The 20,422-nt window shown below is 33.8% G+C and overlaps 1 protein-coding gene across 1 annotated transcript; it reads left to right on the top strand.

Annotated features, from left to right (window-relative positions):
• The first annotated feature begins 3,282 nt into the window (after window positions 1–3,282).
• On the top strand, window positions 3,283–7,544 carry LOC125053155 (peptidoglycan recognition protein-like). The gene is made up of 4 exons (XM_047654385.1): window positions 3,283–3,376; window positions 4,459–4,663; window positions 5,938–6,053; window positions 7,102–7,544. Exons 1-4 carry the CDS (start codon window positions 3,331–3,333, stop codon window positions 7,287–7,289), a joined length of 555 nt encoding a protein of 184 aa, XP_047510341.1. The 5' UTR covers window positions 3,283–3,330; the 3' UTR covers window positions 7,290–7,544.
• Window positions 7,545–20,422: the final 12,878 nt, after the last annotated feature.

Genomic DNA, 20,422 nt, shown 5'->3' with positions numbered 1-20,422 from the left:
GTTCTATTTATCCATTATTAATTATTAAGTAACGGGCTGCGAGCATTTTGTCTGAGGTAATCTGGTTTATAAAGCCCAAGCTGTTAGTTCCGGCTTCGCACGGCTGACAATAATTTTGTACATAATTTTAATGTAGTTGTTGTTGTACATAATTTTTGAAATGGATTCTATAGTATTTGTGTTTATTTAGATACAGATAAAATTCCTTCTTAATAATATTAGGATAAATAAATAATTTCGGTTCCATCCACGTGCTTAAATTATTAATAAAATGAAATTCCTATTTATAACATCTATAAGGTGCTTTCTAACCCGACTATTGCGCGGGCATATATTGTGAAGGCACTAGCGGATCGCTATAGGTATTCTAGATCCAAGGGTCAAGGCCAGGGACAGGTTTTAAGTCTTTGACCTACCGCTGAAATTTATTCGTGCCAGTACTTTGTAACGTCCATTAGCTATTGCGATCCCGATTTCATTAAAACGACTTCATTCAGACGACTCATTGGTCTAGTGGTTAGTACCCCTGACTGCGAATGCATGGGTCCCGGGTTCGATCCCCGGCTGAGACGAACATCGATGTGATGAGCATTTGCTGTTGTGCTTAGGTCTTGGGTGTTTAAATATGTATTTATATGTCTATCTATCCATAATATGTATGTATATCCGTTGCCTAGTACCCATTACACAAGCTTCACTAGCTTAGTATGGGACTAGGTCAATTGGTGTGAATTGTCTTTAAAAAAAAAAAAGTTGTCGCTATTGGAATTTACAGAGTACTGGAGCAAGAACAGGTCAATAAAGAAAAGATAAATAGGCGATTGAAGAGTGGCTGAGAGTTTATTGCCAGTTCTTCTGGTCCGTTGTACGTCACTGAGAACTGGCAGTAAATGTAAAATTAGAAGCATTTAATATGTATTTCTTTATTGATGTTCATAAGTGTATATTGTGTTACCTAAATGAATAGTGTGAACATATGATGCTTGTTTACAATGTATGGATCATAAGTTAATGGTTACAGCAAAAATACTACCTTTATTCTAGGAATTATAATTCTTTACGTCAATTCAACGTAAATATAGTTATTAAAGTGATATTAAGTATTATGTTTACATAACGCCTTTATTGTGAGATTATGTAACTTATAAGCTATATTTAGGACATAATATTGACTCAACAAAGCCTTTTGTGTGGGTAATAATAAAAGTTTATGGCACGATAATTAACTTTATTATACTTTTTTTTTAATAGTCTAGTAAATTATATTTTAAGGTTGTAAGAAGTAAAGGCGATTCTGGAGCAGTTTGACTCTCAGATGTAACAAGTGTATTGGATTTTGCATTACGGAAATCACAGTTCTCCCTAAGCGTCGGCTCTGAATGTCATCCTTGGAGGCACTTCCAGTTAACTCTATGACGTCTTTACCTGTAGTATAGGCTAATAATAATTTATACTATAATCCTAATAAAAATATATCTAGGTATTCTGCACCTATTTTTGCGTTCCTAAGCACTGAATGCTCGACACGTGCAATTTATACTCGCTCTTGAAGGAAAGGAAATCGGCATGTAGAAAAATGAATAATCGAACACACAGTAATCTTGGTATATATAAGAATATTTACCATATATAGATAGTACATATATTCATATAAATACCATCTTTGTCATAATAAAAGATTTTAATGATAAAATATTTCATATTTCACTTTTCTAGCAAAATCTAGTTATCAGAAAACATAATAATTTATTCCGTTTAGGGATTAAGCATAACTGTTTTTATATTTATTATTAATTTGTATGTATCTAACTATTCGTGCCACCCAGTAAGAAGTATGGCTAGGTGTTAATTTGAATTCAAAATTTAAATTAACACCTAGAATTCTAGCCTAGATTTTTTTCTTTTAAATTGGAACGAATACCTAATCAAACACAAGACCCAAATGGCAAAAAATTACGTCTGTTGCCAAAACGATTAGTCTGGTTAAATATTGAACAAAAACAGCCACAGTGTGGCCTCGAACTATGAAATAAAATAAGTGTGATTTACAGTCGATTACAATGAAACATGTGAATCACACTACAGGTACAATGCTACTGGCGATTGATGACATTGCCAAGGTCTGTTGGACACTAATTGTTATTAAATATGTTCATTAATGTAAACAGCTAACACATGACGAAATAAAGAAATCTTGGTATAAAAATTGGGATAGTATATTTTTGGGATTGTATTGCCTTTAATGCATAGCGTATTTACAAATATGAATAATATAATTAGCTAATGTTTCGGGTTTTAGCTAAGTAAAAAAACTTTAAGTAAACAAGTTCAAGTATTACGTAAGCATTATGGGGGGGGGGGTTTTTTGATTTTCTTATTTGGTGATTATGTTAAGAGTAATTTACTTTTTAACACAATATATTACCCACACATTGTCTATGCTTGTAGTAACCATCCCTTTTTCTTTAAAATATTAGGGTGTAGTACTGGTATTAGGGTATGTATTGTACTTAATTGACTTATGTTTTCTGTTTCGTATATTTCTTTTAACAATGTATAGGTAACACATATGTAAACTTATGGACGTCAAAAAAGAAATACATATTAAATGCTTCTAATTTTACATTTACTGCCAGTTCTCAAATCAAGGGCGTAGAATGGAAGAGAAGAACTGGCAATAAACTCTCCGCCACTCTTTTTAATCGTCAAGTTTTTTGGTTTTTCAAAATGTTTGAAAGGAGCTGCAATTCATGTTCTACATAAAATCTTAAGTAATATAATAATAATAAAATATATTAAAAACAAAGATTTGTTCTCTATCAGCAGTAGGCAAGGTGGAATAGAGCAGGCACTTCCATTCTCGTGGGAACAACACGCAAATACATAGTCGAAATAACTAACATCACTGCATACACGAATTCAAGTCCGACCAGTCACCACAAGTAGCACCCGTTCACATATGTTATATTACAGATGTCTATATGTTAAATATTAAGTTATGACACTGTTAGTAAGACACTGGTAGAGCTCTTAGCGGTAAGTTTAGACCGTCTTACCACTCGATCAAATTTCTCAAAAATGAAAAGGGGCAGTCAGAAGGCTGTTACAGTTGCCCATAAATAAAATAAGTCTGCCCCATGCCCCAAATGTATATGTTCCAACGATACGTTACAAGGTTTGAGAAAAACCAATCTCGTTAGTCATACTAAAAAGTCATATTTTCTCGTAGAATGGGATTCACCTTATAAGGATAAAACTTGTTTATATATAGACGGCTGAATAAATGTATGTAATCTAACGATTTATGTTCTCTAAGTGGCTTGTTTGAAGATGTATCATTATTTATTTCTCCTCTGTTTAATATTTGTAAACGCAGGTATGTTAATGGATATTTATATTCTATTTTTGAATTTCATTATATAATACTACAAATACACTTCAGTAAAATTGATGGCACTGGTGCGCTGGAAGAGCAAACATAGTAGGCGAGCTTTACTAACTTGATGGATGGTTTCCTGATGAGAAATCAAGGAGGAAGCTAAAACGAAATTCGAAGGGAACCAGATTAATTGATAGAGACCTGAACATTTGCCTAAAAACAAAAGAATCTGTAGTATCCCCGTTTTTTGTTTTAAAGTGCGAAATACAGGATGCTTTAGAAATGTGAACATCTGAAAGGGGGAAATAGATGCTTTGAAAATGGTGTTGGCGGAGGATGCCTGCCAGATAAGAGAATTAATGTGTCACCTTTTTTCACAACATACTATGACAGTTGCACTGGTCTTCTACTTTGTTACATACGGCCCAGAAAAGTTAGAACGACTCATTGTGACTGGGAGAGTGGTGGACTAGGCCTCAAGCACCATCTCTTACTCGCTAGACCTTACAAGTCTTACCATCACACAGGCACTAAGGCTTAAGGCTGAGGCGTAGACAGGATAGATTGAAGGAAATTGTGCGGTGCCAAGAAGGCGCAAAGAAGAAAATTATATGAGACTAGCTGACCTGGCAAATGTCGTTTTGCCATGTATATCATTTATAATAAAATATAGGAGTTGATCGTAGAGGGGTGAAAATTAGGGGTTGTATGTATTTTTTAATACTGTATCATAAAAAATAAATAAATTTAGGGGGATGAAAAGTAGATGTCCGATTCTCAGACATATCTCATGTACACAAAATTTCATGAGAATCGGTCAAGCCGTTTCGGAGGAGTTTAACTACAAACACCGCGACACGAGAATTTTATATATTAGGTATCATTGCTATTCTTTAAACTCGACTAAAACCGTTAGGCGATAGATAATTTTAATACCTATATTTTGTTATTAACTAAAGCTAGATTAATTAATATTATTACCATTATATCCATATTAAATGCATATTCCTGTCGAAAGTCTAGTTATCATTAACTTGTAGCAAATCGTAATACAAAGTCCATTTAACTTCCTTCCGCAGATCAAGAATGTGACGTGATCGATTACGCACAGTGGAGCCCAAATCCTCGCAATGAACGTCCTCCTCTATCGAAACCAGTGAATTTGGTGATCGTCCAGCACACTGCTACAGAAACTTGCTCTGATGATGAATCGTGCAAAGTCATTTTAATAGCTGTCAGACAGAACCACATTGAAAAACTTAAATTCACTGATATTGGAAATTCGTAAGTATCAACAATCTATACGCAAACTCATATTTAGTTTCAGTGCTTTTCAACCGTAAAATGTACTTAGTCAAATAGACCAGTATACACATACTGGTTCTATTTAGTAAAAAAATTTATATAGGATGTGTGATTCAACTTACACTATGACTATAGAAGAAAGAGAAATTTGAAACACTGTAAAATACTGCCCATAACAGAAAACGTAAATAAATGTCTTCTAATCGAGGACTTTTTTCGAGATAACATAGAACGAGTTGAGCACGACGTACAGACCCGAGCTGTAACGCAAGTTCGGCTCAGTACTTCGAGAGCAAACAATGTCTATGGTGAGACAACGTTGAAGTATTTGCTACCACGGATAGTAAACATACTTTAGTTTAGTTAGGTTTTAGGAATTAGGTTAGTTATTAAATAGCTTAACACCAATATAAAAAAACAAGTTGAAGAATTACTTATATATGCATTTGTCGCGCTCCTGATAAGACTTCTATTGTTTTATTAATCCAAACCACAATGGTTTTCAAATGTGTACTATGATTTAGATTGTATTTTTCTGTAAAAATAAAATAAAGAAAAAACAAAAGAAGGTATTCGTTTGTGGTAACAATGGATCGCCTTCAAAGCATCCAGATGAGGTCGTTAGTTCGAACTTCTATTATACTATGTATGAAGAGGCAAAACGGTAAATGTAAGCGTGAGGTAGTTGGCATGTCTTGGACTTAAAACCTATGTGCAAGTCATAACCAAGTAATGTTAAGTAACCGCTCTCGTATCACATACATATAAGGACATATTTTAACTTTTTTTCATTTACTATGGAGAGTGTTCAAAGGAGTTGTTCGGACTAATACCTGCAGCCGAGTTTCATCATCGGACGTCTAGGCAGAATACAAAATACCATCCATATCACCTTGACGTCCGTCGTTCCACAACTGAGCGATTCTTAAGGCAATTTCTGCCGCGCACTACCACTATGTGGAACCAGCTGCCCACTAAAGTATTTCCAAACCAATTCGACTTAGGGTCCTTCAAGAAAAGTTCGTACCAATTCTTAAAAGGCCGGCGCTTAAAGCGCGTTTGCTTGCCTTCTTCGAGTGTCCATGGGCGTCGGTATCACTTAACATCAGGTGAGCCTCCTGCCCGTCTGCCTCCTGTAACATAAAAAAAAACTAAAACAAACTCCTACCAATATCTTACTTTTAGTCACATACATATTTGGTTTAGTAGAATTTTCAATGAAATATTCCTAGTTAACTTATTCAATATTGTAGGTTCTACATTGGTGGAAATGGAATGGTGTACGAAGGCGCTGGGTGGAATATTGGTGCGCACACACGAGGATTCAATGACAAGTCGATTGGAGTGTCCTTCATTGGAGATTTTAGAGGTACTACTACAATACTACTTGATATGTTACAAAATCTTAAAAGTAATATATTTTGATTGTGTATGTTTAGAAAGAAACACATTTAACACAACATATTCAAAATACAATTTTTATGGTAATAAAGATTAAATAAAATATAAAAAGAACTCCCTCCCCATCCTGTAAAAAATATTCTATTAATGACTACTTGAAAGAAACATTGTGATTTATATATTTATTTGATGATATAATAATGTTGTTCAATAATATGATAACTTAAATATAAAATAATGTAATAATATATTTATATTTATATCCAACACACAACATACTTAACCTACAAACTAATAATAATAACAAAAATTAAAAAATATAACAGAAACTTAAAATAAATTTAAAAAGTTAGGTCTTGTGTTACTTATTCGTTGAGCGAGGAAAACACCAGCTCCAACGAGGGGTTTAACCTTTAATTAGCGCCTGTGCACTTGAACCCCACGGCCCAAGAGTCTCTACTCCAATGGGAACAAAATCAAAGTTTGAGGAAAGACTATTATATTTTCATTCATGTAATTATTAGTTATGAGATAATTTTGTAATTTAATATTTAATTAAAAAATGAAAAAAAAAATAATAGTTACAAACTAGTTAGTTTTTTAACTATTATTTTTTTATTTTTTTTATTTTTGCATTGTCATCGATCTTAGACAGGTGCGTAAAGTTTGAATTAAATCTGTCCGTTAAAAGTGGGTCAAAATCGAGTCCGAAGGAGTCGGTTACATACATACATACATACATACAGGTGAAGCTAATATAAAGCGTGTAAAAATATCGAAATAAATTGCACGCCATTGTGCGCCACTGGCATCGTTATTATTATATGGTTATTATTACTTATCATCGTTTGTATATTTATTATTATAAAGAGAGTAGGAGTTATTAATAAAGTAAAATAGTGCTAAGTTTTGTGGTATGTAATTCTAATTTCAATGCATATCTCTCAGAGTGGATTTAGTTTTAATTCTTCAAATTAAGATTAATTAACGGAACAATAAAATACTGGAAATTTCAGATACACCTCCACCTAACGCAGCGTTGAAAGCGGTTCAAGATTTTCTCTCATGCAGTGTTAAGAATGAAAATTTGGATGAAAATTATATACTGGTTGGGCATGGTCAGTTGTCCCCAACTATAAGTCCTGGTGTTAAGCTTCAGGAGGTTATAGAGACTTGGGAACATTGGCGAGATAATTTGTTATAAGTATAAATTACGTAAACGTACAACATTTTCGCCTTAAATTTCTGTTAATTTAAGCATGAGGCTAATAGACTCGTAAAAGTTAATTTACAGCTGCATTTCTTTAATTTAGTCAGCACTATGTTAATTTTATGTTCTGTGAAGGATTTTGGTTCGTTGAACTTATCTGTCAATCAAGAGTCTATCTTCGTATAGGTGGTCTATTTGACTAATTATTGAAACGTTCGATTTACTATGATAATTTTTTTAATGTTAATGTTAACAAAAAAATCTTATAAAATATTTCTTGTAACTCAGTGAATTTGTGTTTTATTGGATATAAACTTCTTTGATTTTCATATTTATGTTTCTTCCCAGTCATAGATAATTAAAATAACGCGAAAGGAATACGAATGTCCTCGAATAGTTATTGGTTATATACATTGTATATGATTGGAAAATATAACATTATTATATCTTATATCTCGAGGAGTTTTTGTAATGAAAAAAAATATACGATTTAAAATTGCATTACCTTCAGGGAAGAGCCGATTCTGCGTGTTTAACAGCCCTTTTATAAATTAGGTGATCAGCCTTTGGTCTCCATCTCTCCATACTGATTTTACCTGAAACTGAACTAGTAAATATTCTATGCAAAATGAGTTTTTCAACAATCCTTTTTCTTTGATTTTCCATAGCTAGGCAAATAAATCTTCGTAAGTACGGTCCTATTTTATCATCAGTTGTCCTTAAAGATGGACATCCAATGCTTACAAATAGGCCGTATTAGGATACGAACTGCCAGCAAAATGAATGTCACGCTCACATAATATCTCTAGAAGATTACAAAAACTTCCTTATTGCTACTCGGCATGGTATTATTTGTCAGAACATATGCTTGCAATTTGAATAAGGATTCTTAGTTCGAATATTTATTCAAAGTCAAGTTGTTTACAACTTAGCTTTTAGTACTTAGCTAATTGGATTCGAATATGAAATGGAATCTCTCACAAATATTAATATTACTTACTTACGCTGAATGCAATGAAGCAAAGTAAGTTTTGGCCTCCGTGGCAAGAGAACGCCACCCAACTTGCGCTGCTAGTGGGCCATAGTAAAAGAAAATATTAAAAATGGAGCATTTGTTTCCTGGAGTCCATAAGTTGAGAACGATCACCAATTTCATATCACTTTGACAGCGCGTTCCGTTTAACTGTGATTGGTCAAAACATCTGTTACGCGTTATAATGCGTCATAAAGTACGTTTGTCCAATTAGGCCCTTTCTCCACTGCTCCGGTCCGACGTCGGATACCGGAATGAGTCATGAGAAAAATTTTGGAAGGCCGGATTGCGCTTCTCCACTATATCCGATCCGACAATAATCGATACTTGTGTATTTATCATGCAACACATATATTAACTGAAACCCATTTATTTTATTTTATTAATAAAACGTTCTAAATTCTAAATATTTTATTGCCCTGGCTAGTTTATTACTTTTTTATATTGTCTATCTTGAAATATAAAATCTAAGTAGATTATAGATAGTATTAAGTAATAAATAGTTCACTAATACTATGGTATAAAAATATAAATAAATAGTAACATAATTTGGTTTGGTCCATGTTATGCAGGTTTTTTCAAATTCAAGAAACTAATAATAATTTATAACCTCTTGGATATACTTGGACCGATAAAACACCGCGTTCCGATCTAGCAAGTTATCGGAACGTTAAAAACCGGATGCCGGAGTAGTGGAGAAGCACGTAAGTACTGTTGTGAGTTTCTAAATCGGATCGGTAAATAACGTTTGCCGGACCGGAGCAGTGGAGAAACGGCCTTACGATAATGGCATCAGCACGTTCTTGAACTTGCCTATTATCCAAGATTTCTGATGTTTACTACTATTTCATTTAATTGTTTGCATTGTAAGTGCAATATATAAATTTTGGATAAAAAGAAAAATGTAATAACTATTAATTTACATAAATTAACCTAACAATAGATTGAAAATTATCTATTTACAATTGTTAAACAAAAGTACGAAAATATCACAAACAAAAAATGATAAGGTTACAATGTCGACAAGAACAAATGGCAACACTGTCGGTGACTTGGGGTCACAATATTATTGTAAATTGTATGTTAATTCTTCGCATATTTTTTATAATTACATAATTTGTTTATCTCTACAGATAGCAATAGTTAATATTAGTTTAAATATTTGAATCATATTTATAGAATATTATCAAAGACACGTGCTTTATTTTTACAGTACTTTACTTTACTTTTTTTTTGTATATCTTTATTGAAAAAGGAGGTTGGTGCTTAAAGGGTAATATGTACTTTTAATTCCAAATTAATAAAAAAATAGCTATTCCCTTTTACTTAAAAAATATGAACTATTGTCTGAACTACCGACGCATAACACGAATGACTATGAATTTAATATATGTATCTATTTAGTAAAATAAAAGAGATGGAAATGTAGTAGATCGAAAAAAAAACGATCAAGATGTTTCAAAGAAATTTGGTTGCATACACTGAGACACGAGAATTTAGAATAATAAATAAATATTTGTAAACCTCGTTAAAACCAAAGCCAATTATTATTATGTATTTTATTTAGCTAGATAATATTTAAAATAATATGCATGGCATACACACATGTAGAATTTTCTATCCCCAAAATGTCAGAATGGCGAATTCATAAAATAAACTTGCTTTCTGCTGCAATTTTATATACTCTCTGCCTCTGCTATAATTTTAATATATATAAATTACGTGTCACGTTGTTTGTCCGCTATGGACTCCTAAACTACCGAACCGATTTCAATCAAATTTGCACACCGTGTGCAGTTTGATCTAACTTAAAAGATAGGATAGCTTACATCTCAATTTGTACCCGCAATATTATTTTATTGCAAAATATTAGTTTATTATTTGGTAGTCACAATTCTAACAGATGGCGTTGTGTTGAAAGTACCAACGTAAAATAAGCAACAATTTAATGGCATTACCACCAAAAAGCATGGTGGACTGGTGTTCTACCGCCGTTTCCCTTGAATAGTTTACTACTATGTAATATAACAAAATTCTTAGCCACAGCAACGCTTGTCCGGTCTGCTAGTATATTTATAGTTTTAGTCCCCGAAACATGTTTCTGGTATTTAAGATTGAATAGTGTTTCAAAATTTTCTAATATTATTTCTACGATAACATTCGTTACTAGTAACTTAAATAATGATAAACTAAATGATTATTATTATTATCATTAGGTCCGTACACATGTATACAACATTTATCTTCTGTCACTAGGTGAAGCAACCCGGAATTACGAAACTTATATAAGAATGGGGTCTTCGAATTAATTTTTTGTTAGGCCAAGAGTTATCAATGAGAGTCTTATCTAATAAGGAAAAATAAAAATATGGGTAACCTGGTATATTTGTATTTCACAACATAGTAAATATTTTGATAGAGTCACATAATTTTACTTTTTTAGCTGTCTAAAGAATGTATATCATATTGCATTTCTTTCTCGTATATCAAACCTTCATCAATATTGGAAGGCATTGAACTTCTACTAGATTAATCTAATATATAAAATTCTCGTGTCGCGGTGTTTGTAGTTAAACTCCTCCGAAACGGCTCAACCGATTCTCATGAAATTTTGTGTGCATATAGGGTATGTCTGAGAATCGGACAACATCTATTTTTCATCCCCCTAAATTTTAAGGGTAGTCCACCTTTAAATTATTATTTTTTTTTTAATTTTTAGATAAATTTTTATTTTTTTATGATACAGCATTAATAAATACATACAACCCCTAATTTTTGACCCTCTACGATCAACCCCTATTTTTTATTATAAATAATATACATGGTAAAACGACGTTTGCCAGGTCAGCTAGTGATATATATATATAGTTGCAACGTTTACTTTTAATTAAACAGTAATCCGTCGCAGTTTTTTTTTTTACTTGGGGAAGTGCATTGCGCATACCCTACCGCGGTGCGACTGCTTAGTGCGGGAGGGTTATGTGGGACTCGCAATTGTGCATACCCACTAAAACCCCAAGGCGCCACCAACAATTGCCTTAGGTGGGATGCGGTAACAGCAGAGCCTTATTCGCTTCCCGACATGCGATGCGGCGGTTGCGTCCGCCTCTCCCCGCCCATTGTGAAGATCCGTCGCAGTAATCCAACACTAACGACGAAAAAATACGCTACTAACTGGCTAAGCTGGTTGTATCCTCTCAGTGGCATTTAACAAACATGGTATAAGCGTCGTGATATATACGTGTGACTATCTTTCGATAGAACAAAAATTTCTTTGGGTTTGAGCTCATCCTAAAAGACGTGTCTACACCGTGACTCATGGGGGGGCAAAATATTACCACGATCTTTGCCGCAGAGGCTTTGAAATAACGAATTAAACTTTACTAAGATTACTCAATCTCGGTCAAGTGTTTGAAACATTAAATTATGATATTAAATAAGAATATTTACCCGAAATATACATTAAATGTGCTGAAGAATACGTTACAGCAGATTATATTTTAGATAGGTCGGTGTAAAATATTTGTATAAAAAATGTACAGCGCGAAGAACATTTTTCATACAAACGTTGCACGTAGATGATAAGCTTCTATACTCTGTCAAATTTATAAAACACATAAGCGCTTAAAAATAGACTTACTGACGAATGTTGGCGAGTAAAATATTATACCAATTTTCTTATACTTTTTGCCTTTTAGTTTAAAAAACTTGATGTATCTTATAAGGTTATTCGATGCTAACATCGGCGAAATTCAACACCTACGAAAATCATGCCATTTGCCTATGTACATTCTATAGTGATCAACAGTTAGCCAACTGAGATATATTATGGAATTAAAATTTCAAAACAATTTGGTACCTTGCAACGAGATAGCGCTAATATATGATTATTTGACAATTAAAAAAGTAGATACAGTGCCACATACTTTTCGTGTCATAGATATTAGTATTGCTAGTAAATAAAAATTATTGAAATGTCTTAATAAAACAATGTATACTAGTATCTAGAAAATACAGGCTTAAATAAATGTGACACAAACTTATGAATAACTGATATGATAGGTTTTGTTACGTGTACTATACGATCATTAAAACTTTGCAATTATAATTGATAATGCAAGGAATTAAAATAAATACATTTAATTTGGATTTTTATTAGATGTTGGTAGATAGTAAAATAAGTACGCGCCATGGCGACGGTAGTACCAATTTCAGCCGCCGGCCAAGAAAAGTTTGTGGCACTGTAAACTAATCTAAGTAAGTTTCGTGTCTATTTTTAAGCCGGACACGTTCTCGAAGTAAGTGTACTAAGGTTTCAGTGCTCCCGCTCGAGCTTCTATATGAATAAATCATATTAAAGTGGCCTTTGGTTTTCCATTGCTATTGTAAAAGCGGACTAATTTGTGACATTTACAAGCAATTTACTCGATTATTTGTACCTTTATATTCTGGTAGCATTAGCCTCGATTAGTTTATTAATGTTTTGTCGTATTTATAAGAAAACACGAGAATGATAAACATAATTTTAAAATATATTATTATCATTCGTAAATTCCATCACATTACTAATTGTGACGGACTTACGGCTCGAGAATCGAGTTATGTCATCCAACATTAGTTAAGTTACCTATATATTTTAGTAAATAAGTAGAGGCGTAAAGAAAATGTAAGCAACCCACAAATACATTAAATTATAATTTATAAGTTTTTACCACACTTAAAAATTGTAATTCAACATTCCCAATAATGTCCAATAACATAAGGGTCACTTAGAATAACGAACTCTTCAATATAGTTTTTAAAGTCATATAAGTAATGATAGTTTTTTGTTTATTCAGTACCTACCCCTTATGTTATCATAGTTATAAGCTCAAGTTTTAAACAATTAAAACCAGTTGTTACACAGCTTCAAACAAAGTGTTTCATTTATCTAAAGTGTTTACATATCTGAACATCCATACAAAAATACCGCCACCAAACTTAATCATCGTCAGGTTTTTTTTTTCAAATTTAATTCAGTGAAACCTTTATAACGCTTCCAGGAAGCGAATTCTCCTCTCTTTATTTTTTATCTTTAAGGACTGACGATGGTTTACAAAGAATAATTTGTCATGACAGCTGAGCCTCAATTCATTCATTCTCTGTTTAGCGAACCTTAAGTAAGTTACTCTACTATATTATGCAACATAAGAAATTATGCCATTTTTATATCCCTATTCTTAGATAATGATAGATGATAGACCAGTGTTGGGTTAGTGGCTTCAGCGTGCGACTCTCATACCTGAGGTCGTAGGTTCGATCCCCGGCTGTGCACCAATGGACTTTCTTTCTATGTGCGCATTAAACCTTTGCTCGAACGGTGAAGGAAAACATCGTGAGGAAACCGACGTGTCTTAGAAAAAAGTCGACGGTGTGTGTCAGGCACTGGAGGCTGATCACCTACTTGCGCATAAGATTTAAAAATGATCATGAAACAGATTCAGAAATCTGAGGCCAAGACCTAAAGAGGTTGTAGCGCCACTGATTTATTTTATTTTTATTCTTAAATAATGTGAATAAAACCCCTTAGACCAGTGTTTCCCGGCGTGGGGACGCCCCAATTTGATTGTTATGTATTGAAATTTTACTTATTGTGTTTCGTTAAGAATTTTCTAGTAATTTCTTCCTCAAACCAGTTTTAGTTACTAAGGTGAACAACCAAATTTTGTATTAATAAATATTATGTATATGTTACATAAACATTTTGGAAAGGTTAAGGTGGGGCATGGGACAAAAAAGGTTGAGTAACACTGCATTAGACGTTCGGCCATCTTGCCGTCTGTTCTTTATCGTAGGGGTTAACAGATTTATGTAGGAACGGGTTCTTTGTTTCAGTTTATTATGTTACACTGTTCATTTCCATTTATGTTATTTTAGTAGAAAACCTTTTTAAATCCAGTTTAATAATATATAAATAATGTCAAAACAGTTTCGTAAAAATTCTTGAAATTAAATAATTACTTAAATTTTACCCATATTTTTAAGTTCAACATTCTGTTTATATGTTGTGGGCTGTGATATTTTATGTTTACTACTTAACTCTTTAGAAATTCAGCTTTATTCTCCTGTTTTCTGTACTAACTGACAAATACACTTTAAATTGCTAATGACACGGTCCTGGACGCAGTTCGCGCGCGTGTGGACATATAAAGCGATAATAGGTGTCGTATTGGACATTTGAGTGGCTAAATGCGATCTAAAAAGGCAGGCATGTATGTATGTATGTTATTTAAGTTATAGTACCTTACAAATATGTAAACTGAATACTCATAAATCTACAGATTTCACAAACTATGGAAATCCAAAAACTTCCAATATATGAAAGTAAATCGAATGTCAACGAAGCGATTGAAAAAGAGTATTCGTATTCCCTTGTTAGTCGTAGCCGAATGATCTACGTCCGCGATATCAACGTTATATATTGGTTGAAAATCGACTTATACTTCAGGGAAAAAGTGCGAGTAGTAGACTTTTTGGGTCTAAGATGTTTTCCTTCACCGTTCGAGGGAATGTTAAATGCGCATATAGAAATAAAGTCCATTGGTGCACAGCACGATCTCGGGTATGAGAGTCGCACGCTGAAGCCACTAGGCCAACACTGTTAACTATTTACATATACATATATGTTACTTTACTTCACCGCTTCTACCGCATCATAATTACTGTTCCCACTAGATAATTAATGCTATATTATTAGAAGCAATATTCTTGTGTGAAATGTACTGTGAAGGTATGTGTTTTGCCAGATATCATTCCGGACGTGGATTTCGACGGAAACTCACCAAGCTGAAACTGATATTGACTCTGATTTGTTATGTATCAGTAAGCACTTACATCTTTATTATTGGTTCTCACTTTCCACAAATAATGTCATTAATAAACGACTTTAACATGTGATGAGAAGCATGATGATTACATCATTCAACCATTAATTTGCAGGTGCTTACAAACATGTTGTAAAAAAACCTAGGTGATTTAAAATTTATTGCCAGTTCTTCTCGTCCGTTGTGATTTGAGAACTGGCCGTAAATTTAAATTTAGAATCATTAAATTTTACCTTCGTTCACTTACACTAAGTTACCTATAAATGACATTTTGATTTGATTTGTCGGTTAACAACGTTTCAGCAAAAATTGGACGTGTTAAATATCGGTATCGGGGGCAATCGTGCGTGTTTTGCTTCGAGACAAGATTTTTATTTTGTTTTTATCAAACAATATTGGCCAAGTGGCTTGAGCCTACGCCTTCCAATTATTCCCACTAGTGGAAAGTCTTTCTATGTGCGCAATTAACACGGTTTACAAGTAATCATATTGCGTATTAAGAAAAATCGTTCTCGTTCTAGGCACAAATCAATTTCGTTATCACTTTTTTCTTCTTCTTCAGCCTCAGATTTCTGTACCAATCAAAAAAATAATGGCGTAACGCACTGGTTTTTATTATCTAAAAAAAAATTACGCGGTATGATACTTCTGTCACTTTTGGAATTTGTGAATGGTGTATGAGACGAAAACCTAACACACTAAAACTCCGTCGTGCGATAGAGTAAAGACCATCTTAGTATATCAGGACCGTTTAGAACTTATAAGAATATTTTAAAAATTATTATTATTATGAGCGAATTGCTTTCTTTATTTTGTTTAAAAAAAATATAAACACATATACGACTCAAGACATGAATAGTAAATAATAAATTCAAATACAGTAAAATCTCCCTATTCGCGCTTCCTTTATTCGCGTTTTCACTATTCGCGGAAAAAATGCAACCCAATTTCTTTATTCGCGGATCTAAAATTTCATACAAAATTCCAATAGGTGTTTAACGCAATATCATATAGATAATATGGACTGTAATCCTGATATGAATGTTATGGAATGCTGGAAGAAATTTGTCATAGCAAAATGCATCGTAAACATAAAAGAATCATTGGACGAACTGAAACCACACACATTGAAGTCATGCTGGAAAAAACTATGGCCTGCTCTGACTGCGGAAAATGACGAAGAATCCGTTCAAGTTCAAACTTTGACTGCAAACATAGCCAAAATTGCAAATGGAATAGGACGAGATGGGTTCGAACGGACAGAATCAAGTGACATTCAGGAATTGCTTGAATCGCAAGATATAGCTATTAAAAACTGTCAAGCAAGAGAAAATAACAAAATTCTTCAAACCATTGCCTAAGCATGAGGATAATGATTACATAATCAAAATGTTCAATAACATCAATAAAATTAATTTTCTTATATATTTGTGTTTTTTATTTTGGCACTTAGGAACATAACCCCTATAAACCCATATAAATTACCATTCTGTATTCACGGTTTCTGTATTCGCGGCATATTTATGGAACGTATACCCCGCGAATAAAGAGATTTTACTGTATTGTATTTATATAGACCCCTCACGGGTAAAACCCTCCTCATTCCACAATTGTAGTTGCATAAGTTTGTATTGCAATATTGCAAAGGGTATGTTTTTTAATTCGATTTATAGCGAACAAACTCTCTCTATACCTGTAAATGTTAAATTTTGTCTTGACTAAGAATCCTCCGCTCATAAACATATAGTTAATATATATCTCTTGTTTCTTTATAAACTTCGTATATATACGAGTAATGAAACCCTAATTTATTAATCAGACCTATTTCATTAAGAATGCTTAATAACGAAACTTATCTCATAACTCATTCAACTGCCAATTTCAGTTTAAAATTATAGGAAAGTTTTAAGAAAAGTCAAGTTTCTGGTCCATTATTTTCAGAAAGCCGGATGTCCGGTTCAGTAATGGCCGATTTTTACTAAATATTTCTCGCCTTTTCGGTACGCACGCTCAAGGTTTAGTTGTTATACATACTCGTAAATCGTTGTACGTTATAGCAATTGTATGTACAAGGGACTTGTCTCGTTCATACGTATCTAAAATAAATCAGTGGAGCTACAACCTTCTTTAGGTCTTGGCCTCAGATATCTGAATCTGTCTCATGATCCTTTTTAAATCTAATAGGCAAGTAGGTGATCAGCCTGACACACGCCGTCAACGTTTTGGGTCTAAGACATGTCAGTTTCCTCACGATGTTTTCCTTCACCGTTCGAGCAAATGTTAAATGCGCACATCGAAAGAAAGTCCATTAGTGCACAGCCGGGGAACGAACCTACGACCTCAGGTATGAGTGTCGCACGCTGAAGCCACTAGGCCAACACTGACTATACTGATGTATTTTATAAAAATCTTTTAGTTTTTGTAGTGGGGAGTACTCTGAAGCATTGTTCCGTCCTGCATCTGAATTTCATAATCCAGTCAAGCCAGAATGCCAAAGTTCATCTTTTCCTCGACGCCTGGCTTTCAACAACACAGCACAATCTCTAATCTTCTACACCTGAAAGAAACTGTATAAGTATATGAAAAATAACTTTCATTTGTTTATAACGAAAACTATTTAAAACATTCAAATAACTTAATAAGGAATATATATAGTATTGTCTTTGATTGACATAACTTTTATTCATTTAATAAAACACAATTTTGACCGGATTGAAGTTATGTATTATTATAAATTTACAACTATTTGACATAATTTTAAATTTATCCGACGTTTCGCGTGCTTTACAGCGTGCGTGGTCACGGTGACTGAAGACAAAAGATGTTGAATGTCAAAAAGTATCACAGCTGCAGAGAAAGTTGAATTATCTGTATTTATTTCCCCGGAGTTGGTATCGACTAAAAGATGGAGGGTTTTGGCAAAAATGGCTCACGGTGTCCTCTATTTTCGCGGATTGTGTTTCTTTTTGAGATTTTAATTTGGATATTATTGGATCCCAGGTGTTTGACAATTTTAGGCCGTCTTCTCTATTGAAATTGGGGTGTTTTTTGATTTCAATGGCTTCGCGTACCAATCTTGGGAAGAATCTTATCTCTTTCGCAGTACTTTCGGTTGGTCAAAGCGTATGTAGTGATTAGGCCTATCTAGTATGTGTTCACAGACTGCTGATTTTGTGTGTCGTCTATGTCTTATGTCTGCAATGTGTTCTTTGAGTCTGCTGGACATGTTGCGTTTAGTTTGCCCTATGTAAGACAGGCCACAGTCGCAATCCAGTTTGTATATACCTGCATCTTGCAATGGGGTGTTACTTTTGATTGGTCTTAGGAATTGCTGAATCTTCTTGTGCGGCTTGAAAATTGTATGAACAGAAGCTCGTTTTAGGATCCGGCTAATTCTATCTGTAACTCACTTTACATATGGCAAGTAGGCTGGCTGGCGGGGAACTGTTTGTGTCTTGTTTTTGTTTTTGTGATGTAGCCGGGGGATGCGCAGCTTGTTTCGGTGTAGCACCTGTTTGACATGCTGTAGTTCCTCCTCGAGGTGGGCATCATCACAAAGACGTTGGGCTCTCTGAAACAAACATTTACCGACAGAAAGCAGTTGTGAAGGGTGGTGGTGGGATTCACCATTGAGGTACCTATCTGTGTGGGTTGCCTTCCTGTGTATTGTGTGACCTAGTGTGCCATCTGCTTTGCGTATAATTAAAATGTCTAAAAAGGGGCAGACGGTTGTTGTTTTCTTGTTCAACAGTAAATTTAATGTTCTTGTGTATTGAATTTAAATGTGCTAGAAATGCAGATATTTTGTCATTGGGGAGTACTACAAATGTGTCATCGACATATCTCTTGTACAGTCGAGGTTTAACCGGGGCATTGGCCAGAGCTCTCTCCTCAAAGTCCTCCATGAAGATGTCAGCGACTATAGGTGACACTGGAGAACCCATGGCTACTCCATCAACCTGCTCATCTTTCCACATCCAAGTATCCTGATGTGAGACAGTGTTTTACAATATCTACATAATCTGGTGACATGTTCTGTTCTCTAAGTCTTTTTGCAATGATATCTAGGCAGTCATTTAGTGGTAAGTTTGTAAATAGTGACTCAATGTCAAAGCTCACCATGGTTTCATTGTGGAGTAATTTGAGATCTCTCAATGTTTCCACAAAATGGTAAGAGTCCTTAACATGAGCACTAGTGTGCCCCCTGAGAGGGGATAATATTGACGCTAAGTGTTTGGCTAATTTGTATGTGGGTGAGTCGATATGACTGACTATGGGTCTTAAAGGATTGTTGTGTTTGTGTATTTTTGGCAATCCATACATTTTTGGAGGTTTTACGCAGGCTGTTGTTAAAGATTTGACGTCTAATGACAGTGTTTCGGAATATTTAGTAAGGAGGCTAGATGTTTGTTTTATTACCTTGTTTGTGGGATCTATCCAAATTAAAATCTCAAAAAGAAACACAATCCGCGAAAATAAAGGGGCACCGTGAGCCATTTTTGCCAAAACCCTCCATCTTTTAGTCGATACCAACTCCGGGGAAATAAATACAGATAATTCAACTTTCTCTGCAGCTGTGATACTTTTTGACATTCAACATCTTTTGTCTTCAGTCACCGTGACCACGCATGCTGTAAAGCACGCGAAACGTCGGATAAATTTAAAATTATGTCAAATAGTTGTAAATTTATAATAATACATAACTTCAATCCGGTCAAAATTGTGTTTTATTAAAGGAATAATATTTTGTTTTTTTTTCAAGCAAAATTATTATTCAGGACAGTAATTAGGAGTTTTAAGCTCGAAATCTACATCAAATTGCAATTTATTAAAAAAAATACCATCGAGAGGTTCTCAGTTTCTGCGTTCTAGCTCCGGCTTAGTACGTTTAGTATTTCTATGCGCGCAAGTAATTTATACATTTATTTACAAATTTTTTGCTCATCAGTATTCCTACAGCTACTCATTAAACAATATCCATACAATAATATTATACACAAAAGCCAAAAACGGAATACACAGTCAAACAGTTACATTTAATACATATATCTATTTGCTGGTAATTTGTGTTATAATCTGAGGGTATACGATACACGACTGAGTTACGTAATTTATAGTTACGTGCTCATACAGTAAAGGATCACATTATGTGTCTATAAAAAAATATCAAGTAAAAAGATACATAAATATTTATTAAGTTTTATAAAAGATATCTTACAGACAAAAGCTTT

This window comes from Pieris napi, chromosome 10, assembly GCF_905475465.1.
Source record: "Pieris napi chromosome 10, ilPieNapi1.2, whole genome shotgun sequence".
NCBI classification, from domain to species: Eukaryota; Metazoa; Arthropoda; class Insecta; order Lepidoptera; family Pieridae; genus Pieris; species Pieris napi.
The sequence above is the reverse complement of the archived record's forward strand: the minus strand, read 5'-3'. Positions and strand labels throughout refer to the sequence as shown.